Genomic DNA, 7573 nt, shown 5'->3' with positions numbered 1-7573 from the left:
ATTGCTTATCTGTGATTAACTGCTATCTGATCTGTTTGTTGTAACTGCTATCTATACCTGTATTTTCCTTGTCTATTTTGCCTGTGTTTGTTTTTTAGAGATCCCTCATTCCGGTAGAGGTGACGCTGAGGGTCGTTCCACCTGGAGATTGGGAGGTTTGTAGGAGACGAAAAATGAAGAGATGGATTAGGAATAGAATCCCTTAGATAGATTACTGAAATTTCTGGTTTAATATAATCTTTAAGTTTGATCTGGGATTGTCAGAGTTCTAGGAATGCCTCTGGCTTTCTCGGGACCTTGTATATTATCTATGTGGGCACCTTTACCGTACTGAGAATCTCCGATTCTCATTTCATACATATATTATTTTCAAATGCAGGACGTGAGACACCACGTTGAGCTTGTTGGAGACTCTTGGGATGCGAAGATCTACCTTTGGGATATTTTGTATTTAGAGTTTTGTATATGTATATAAATAGTATTATCCACCTTGTATATATTTGTATTTTGTCCTTTGTAGATGTTGACTTGGAGAAATAAGATTTATATTCTGTATTTTGGTAAACATTTTTGGGGTATATATATACTCTGGTCGGCCTTTGTTTCGCTGGTCGAATCTAGAGCTTGATATTTATATCTTTGGCACTCTATATCAAATGTATATTATTCTTACACACATTGTTATCTGTTTCTACTACGCTTAATCATTTTCGAGTGCGACGCATTTTCTGTTTGTTTGTTCAACTTTTTTTCAAGACTCCTTGTTAAATCTTCTTTTCATATATACCTATGTACGCAGTTTTACTTTTAGAGGTAGTAATACTTCATTATCTCTGATTTATGAACTTAAGCGTAAAATTCTGTGTGGTAGAGTGCTACATTTTTCAAAGTTTTAAGAATGAATATAAACTTGCTCCAATTGAAAAACTTTTTGCAAACTGTGAAGAATTAAAAAAATAATGTATTTTGAATATTGTGTTTGCTAATGAACAATTAATAGATACTTTTATTAAGGAACAATAGATGTGATGAATGAAGTTTCTATTGATATGATTACTGTAAATATATTAGTTAATCTAGGTAGCTTTTGTTTTAGAGTATAAATAGTTGTCATAAAAATTGTGAACTTTTTTAGTAATAATTGTGATGAAAAATGATTTGGTAAATAATTTATGTACATGATCTTTTACTTTTTTTTTTTTTTTTTTTTTTGCATTGTTAACTTGGATGACAGTTTTACTTTTTACTATTTAGTTAGGTTGTATTTGTTTAATGTATATTTAAAGACATAAATATTAGAAATAGATATATAAAAATTTATCGATATGTGATAGATTAAATGTATGTAATAATAGAGTAAATAAATCTTTTATCTTTAATTAATAAATTAAAAATTGAGTCGAAATAGAGAATATAAATTTTTTATCCGTGCATTGTACAAGTCTTTTGCTAGTTATATATTAATAGATAAATGGAAGAATGAATATGTGGCAATCCTAAAATCAATTAATTAAACATGCTCTTTTTATAATTGGTTGATAACTCTAAATAAGGGATTGCTAATGAAGTTCTTTTATGGTAAGAGTGTTCATGATTTGGATAGCATAGTTATAAAAATCGAACCGGACCGATCGGTTCGACCGAAAAATCAATAAACCGAATCTAAAATTAGTTTGATTTATTTTTTAGACCGTTTAAGGAAGAAAATTGGTGTGAACCGAATCAAACTGGTTAAAATCGATGAGAACTGGTGTAAATCGGTTTAACCGAACCAATCTGCTTGAAAAATTTTTTAAACTGTCTCCACCAAATTTCGAACCAAGAACGTACTCCGTACTCAGAGAGAATGAGAGAAGGAGAGAGTGGGAACGAGTGTTTGAGGGCGAAACACAGTGAGGATGGCGGCCATGCCGTCGGAAGAGATAAGGGAGAGAATATGGGTGGGGGTGCATCCGGTGCCAAGGAGGGTTTTTCACGAGAGGGTTTTTCAAATCCTACAAAGATCTCCTTTAGAGATAAAGTCATTGGTCCAGAGAAATCGAAGGCGTTTGCACTTGCAGGATCTCTATCTAGGGATAGTATAGCCACGGTGGTGGGCAAGTAGGGCGATTCCCAACCTCCATGTGTAAACTTCACTGAAGAAGCCAAGCTTTGTTTGGCAAAGCCTTATCGAGAAGCTTTAGTGATCAAGGTTCTTGATAAAAATTATAGTTACATAGCTCTTTCACACAAGCTTCGGATGGTTTGGCGCATCAAAGGTGACTTTGATCTGCTTGATGTGGGGTTTTGGTACTTCATGGTAAAATTCGATGCATGTGAAGATCGTGAGAAGGTCATGCTTGGTGGCCCGTGGTTGATTGAGGGGCACTATGTTGCTATAAAACCGTGGGATATAGATTTTCGGCCATGTGAGCAATCCTTCGGGTCTACGCTTGTTTGGGTTCGGATTTCGGGGCTCCCAATCTGGTGCTATCAGGAACAGGCCATGATGCGTATTGCTTCTGCAATAAGAGTTCCCATCAAAGTGGACTTAGCCACTAAGTTGGCTGAGAGAGGACGATATGCCCGAGTATGTGTTCAAATAAATTTAGGACTGCCAGTGATCAAGCATATCATTGTGGAAGGCGTAACTCATGTAGTGGAGTATGAAAGTTTAAATTTAATTTGTAACTCTTGTGCACGTTATGGTCACGATATGGCACAGTGCTTGGGTAGAGACTCTAGGGAAGGAAAGAGTGCTGATTCCGATGCCACCAAGCCATGGGACGGTACAACGGCAGTGCCACATCCTGAGACCAAAATTCACAATTCAAATGAAGTAGAATCTAATGTGGTAGGTGGCGTTACTGGCGAAAATCCTGCATCGAATTTGCAAGAGGATTTGGAGGCTAATAATTTGGAAGGAAATAATGTTGAGGAGGCTTGCCTGCATGATGAACCAGGCTGGGAGCAAGTTGTGAGGAAAGGTAAAACCAAGCTGGGTCAGAAGCAATCTAACAAGGTCCAAAGAGGCATTCAATCCAACCGATTCGGGTAGAGTAATCAGGCCCACCATTCACTTCTCTCACACGAATGGATCCAGCTTCTATCGCGCTAGGGTCGGGTCACGAGTCAAGGTCGGACACAGCGCTTCCCGTGTTGGTGAGACGTCGATCTCCTCAACCCGACACACCCCAGTGCCTTGCGGGTCCTCTCTCCGGAAACAACCAAGGCCAGGGTCCCTACAGAGCTCGCCAATTGAGAAGAATAGAGGCACGGTGGTGGAAGCATCGTCATGTCTTCCTGCAACCGTGAAGGAGGGTGTTACCGTGGCGGTTCCATTGGAGAAGGAAGGCACATTGCCGGCTGTTACTGCGTCGGTAGGCGGGATTAAGGAGATATTCCATGGAGATCCGGTAAACCTGAAGGTCACGGGAGTCACTTCCGCTGGGCAAGCCTCGATTTGAGGTTGGTGAAGCACTTTGATTTCCTTGTTTTATATTTTTATATTTTATATTATGGATAGTTTAAATATAATAGCTTGGAATATTAGGGGTGCTTCTAATAAGTTAGCCCGGGTGAATTGTAAAGAGCTGGTTAGAAAATTTAAACCTGTAATTTTTATTGTGGTTGAAACTCATTGTCCTTTTCAACACTTGAAACTGTTCTGGAAAAGACTTGGTTATCACCCTATTGGTATAGTGGAGGCGTCAGGACATAAGGGGGTATCTGGTTCCTTTCTGCAATACAGGGTGTTCACTGCAAATGGGTTGATGCTTTCGATCAGTGTGTTACAATTGAGGTTCAGGTAAATAATGTGATTTGGAGGTGCAGTGGTATCTATGGTAGTCCTCAATTTAATACCAGAGTTCTGCTATGGGATTATCTTGTTACTCAGTCTTCGTCTTTCTGCGGGCCATGGATTGTTCTTGGTGATTTTAATGAAGTACTATTCTTTCATGAATCTAAGGGTTGCCTCTTCTCGAGTCGTCATGCAGATCGGCTTGCTGCCTCTCTAGGGGATAGTAATCTGCTTGACTTGAAGACTATTGGAAGATAGTTTCTTGGTACAGAAGGGTTAAAAATGGTGTTGAGGTGGCGAAAAAATTTGACCGGGTTTGTATCAATAGTGGCTGGCTATCTCTCTTTCCAGAGGCTTACGCAGAAATTTTAAATAGGCTTCAGTCTGATCATTGTCCTATCCTAGTACGCTGTACAGGTCGTCCCCAACCAAAAAAGAATAGACCTTTTTCGGTTTATTGCAGCTTGGGCAACTCATCCGGGGTACAGAGATATTGTGAACCAATCATGGCAGGCTGGCTATAGAGAGATGCATGGCAAGCTTTCAGAAGTGCAGAAGAACTCTTTGGAGTTTAATTCTAAAGTGTTCGGCAACATTTTCGTTAGGAAATGCAAATTGGAGAGACAGATTAATTTCCTTCAGAAGCGACTTGAAGTAATGGAAGATTTGTCTATGCGGCAAAAAGAAAAACAGCTGATTGAGGAATTTAATAACATGCTTGTGCAGGAGGAACTTCTATGGTTTCAAAAATCCAGAGAGCAGTGGGTAAAATTTGGGGCTAGAAATACAAAGTTCTTTCATGTCCAGACTCTTGTGCGGAGAAAGCATAATAAGATTCATGGTCTCTTTCTTCAAGATGGGGTGTGGGAAACAGACCCGGATATCCTTAAAAGGGAAGCTGAATCCTTCTATAAACGCCTATTCTGCCAGTCGGAGGATGTAGACTTAGGTTGTCTTGGTGATGTGCCGTTGCCTTCCCTGAATGATGAAGCCTGTTGTAGCCTCACAGCGCCAGTTACTCTGGAAGAAGTTAAGTCGGCTGTTTTCAGTATGCATTCTTTTAAGGCGCCGGGCCCTGATGGGTTTCAGGCTTTCTTCTTTAAAGAATACTGGAAGATTGTTGGTTTTGATGTTTAGACTATGGTTCGTCATGCGTTCTCTGGTTTGGATATGGATCCAAGGATGATGGAAACTCTTGTGGTTCTTATTCCGAAGGTAGAAAACCCGGTTTCCATGAAGGATTTCCGACTAATTAGTCTCTGTAATGTGGTTTATAAAGTTATAACGAAGGTCCTGGTCAATAGACTTCGTCCCCATCTCAAAGAGATTATTGGGCCCCTTCAAGGAGGGTTTATCCCGGGGAGAGGAACCCCAGACAACATCATTGTAGCACAAGAGGTTCTCCATTTCATGAAAAGACAAAGTCAAAGAAAGGCACCCTGGCCTTTAAGATTGATTTGGAGAAAGCGTACGATAGAGTGGATTGGGGATTTCTGAAACAAACCCTGGTGAGTTTTGGCTTTCCTCCTCCGACAGTCAATCTGATTATGCGTTGTGTCACTGCTTCCTCACTGTCTATCCTCTGGAATGGGGATAGATTAAATAGCTTTACTCCGAGCAGGGGTCTTAGGCAAGGAGATCCTATATCACTGTATCTGTTTGTGTTGTGTATGAAGAGATTGTCCTGTTCTATTAATCAGCAAGTTGATAAGGGCTTGTGGAAGCCGGTTGCGGTTTCTAGAGGGGGTCCAAGAATTTCTCATTTGATGTTTGCCGATGATTTGCTTCTTTTCTGTAAAGCTGAAAAACAGCAAGTTCAAACTGTAATGGTAGCTTTGGAAAATTTCTGCAAAGCCTCTGGGATGAAGGTTAATGTGGAAAAATCTAAAGCGCTATGCTCCAGGAATGTTTCAGCGACAAGAAAAGAGATTTTCACTGGAGTCTCCTCCATCAGATTCGTCCAGAACTTGGGCATGTATTTAGGGGTGAACCTTAATCACTCTCGGGTGACACGCGCAACTTTCAACGATGTTTTGGGCAAGATTCGGGGAAGGCTAGCCAGCTGGAAAGGGAGATTGCTTAATAAGGCAGGCAGACTCTGTTTGCTCAACTCGGTAGTGACTGTAATTCCTACTTATCGCATGCAAGTATCTCTCTTCCCTAAAGGGGTAACTAATAAGATAGAATCCATGATGTGAAACTTTCTATGGAAGGGTCAAGCTGATGGTGGAGGCCTGAATCTAGTTAACTGGAAAGTGTTGGTCACTCCTAAGAAGTTTGGAGGTCTGGGAATTAGAGATCCTTTTTGTGCCAATTATTGCTCTTCTTGGAAAACTAGTTTGGCAACTTTTTCACCATCCCGACAAGCTATGGGTTCAACTGTTGACGGAGAAATACCATTCTTCTAAGGATGATTGTTTTAGTCGGTTTCGAAGAAGGGGATCTTATGTTTGGAAGAGTATATGTCGAGCTTGGGATATCCTGAAGGAAGGTTTTAGTTGGTGCATTAGGGATTTGGAACAGAACTTTTGGTTTTCTAAATGGAGAAGAGAGGGGCGACTGTGTCAGGAGATGGATTATGTTCACATTTCTGATTCGGATCTCAGGATCTTGGACCTTTAGTCATCTGGACAGTGGAACCTTGAGAATATCTATTCTCCTCTGAATCAGTCTCTGCAGAGCAACATTAACTCTTACAACCCATATGTTCAAGCTGGTTCAGAGGTCGGTTGGTGTTGGACTGGTGCGGCCTCAAAGGTTTATGATGCTCATAGTGGTTATTTGTGGCTCAGTAAGAAGATGTTTAGTTGGGAGGATAGGGGTAATTGGCTTTGGCTTTGGCGTCAACATGTTCCGGAAAAGCACAAATTTTTGGCCTGGCTATGTCTTCGGGAGGCTCTTCCTACTGCTGCATTTCGTTTTAGGAGGGGCATTTCGCACACGGATAGCTGTCCACGATGTTTCTCAGGTCAGGAATCGGTTTTACATTGTATTCGGGATTGTCCAAAAGCCCAACTTGTTTGGCAAGCTTTAGGGATCTCCGATCAACCAGTGGATTTGATGAGTTGGTTCTTACATAATAGCAAACAGCGCCCCTTTAGATTCTTTGCTGGTCTCTGGTGGATTTGGTGTTCGAGAAATAACGAGATCTTTCATCCTCACGAGCATTGGACCACAGACAAGGTGATTGGTATGGCTTTGTCCTTAGAAAAGGAGCTCCGAAATATTTTTGAGTTGCAACGACTATCTATCCCCTCAATCATTAGTGGCTCTTGGATTCCCCCCTCAGTGGGTACCTTTAAGATTAACTGTGATGCTAGCTATCCTGGCAGTGGTGCTCGAGTTAGTTTTGCTTGTGTTAGCAGAGATTGGAAGGGAAGGTGGCAACGAGGCTGTCTGGGAACAATTGAGAGTCGTAGCATTTTGCAAGGAGAGTTGTTTGCTATTTGGAAAGGCTTTCTTTTAGCATGGGACTCGAGACAAAGAGACATTATATGTGAGACAGACTGTGTGGAGGCTTTTACTATTGTCAATAATTTACAAGATTGCTCTGGGGTTTATTGATCATTTGGTGTTAAAAATTCGAGATATCATGTCTTGGAAATGGCGTGCTGATCTTCGGTTGATCTTGAGAGATGCAAATACAGTAGCAGACATCATGACAAAGACTACAATGAGGACTATTTCTCCCCAAGTGGAGCTTCCATTGCCTTGGAAGGAGTTTGAGAGTAGTATTCAGCGGGACTGCCTTTCTTAAGCAGTTTCTTGTTTTTTTTTCTTTCTTAGTTTTTG

At 40.7% G+C, this 7573-nt stretch overlaps 1 protein-coding gene across 1 annotated transcript; it reads left to right on the top strand.

Moving 5' to 3' along the window:
* The first annotated feature begins 1846 nt into the window (after positions 1–1846).
* On the top strand, positions 1847–4918 carry LOC148579848 (uncharacterized). Its single transcript, XM_088491178.1, has 6 exons — positions 1847–2100; positions 2212–3033; positions 3083–3395; positions 3731–3787; positions 4199–4435; positions 4589–4918. The coding sequence occupies exons 1-6, from the start codon at positions 1847–1849 to the stop codon at positions 4916–4918; spliced, it is 2013 nt and encodes a 670-aa protein (XP_088347304.1).
* The last annotated feature ends 2655 nt before the right edge of the window (positions 4919–7573 follow it).

Source organism: Arachis ipaensis, chromosome B10, assembly GCF_059453495.1.
Source record: "Arachis ipaensis isolate K30076 ecotype BB chromosome B10, ASM5945349v1, whole genome shotgun sequence".
Lineage (NCBI taxonomy): Eukaryota > Viridiplantae > Streptophyta > Magnoliopsida > Fabales > Fabaceae > Arachis > Arachis ipaensis.
The sequence above is the reverse complement of the archived record's forward strand: the minus strand, read 5'-3'. Positions and strand labels throughout refer to the sequence as shown.

What these genes read in the sequence shown, in the direction of transcription:
- LOC148579848 (XM_088491178.1), top strand. Translation starts at nt 1,847, where the DNA reads ATGAGAGAAGGAGAGAGTGGGAACGAGTGTTTGAGGGCGAAACACAGT. An exon ending in AGATATTCCATGGAGATCCG is followed by an intron (nt 3,396 to 3,730) that starts GTAAACCTGAAG and finishes TCTGCAATACAG; the next exon opens with GGTGTTCACTGCAAATGGGT. An exon ending in GTGTTACAATTGAGGTTCAG is followed by an intron (nt 3,788 to 4,198) that starts GTAAATAATGTG and finishes TACGCTGTACAG; the next exon opens with GTCGTCCCCAACCAAAAAAG.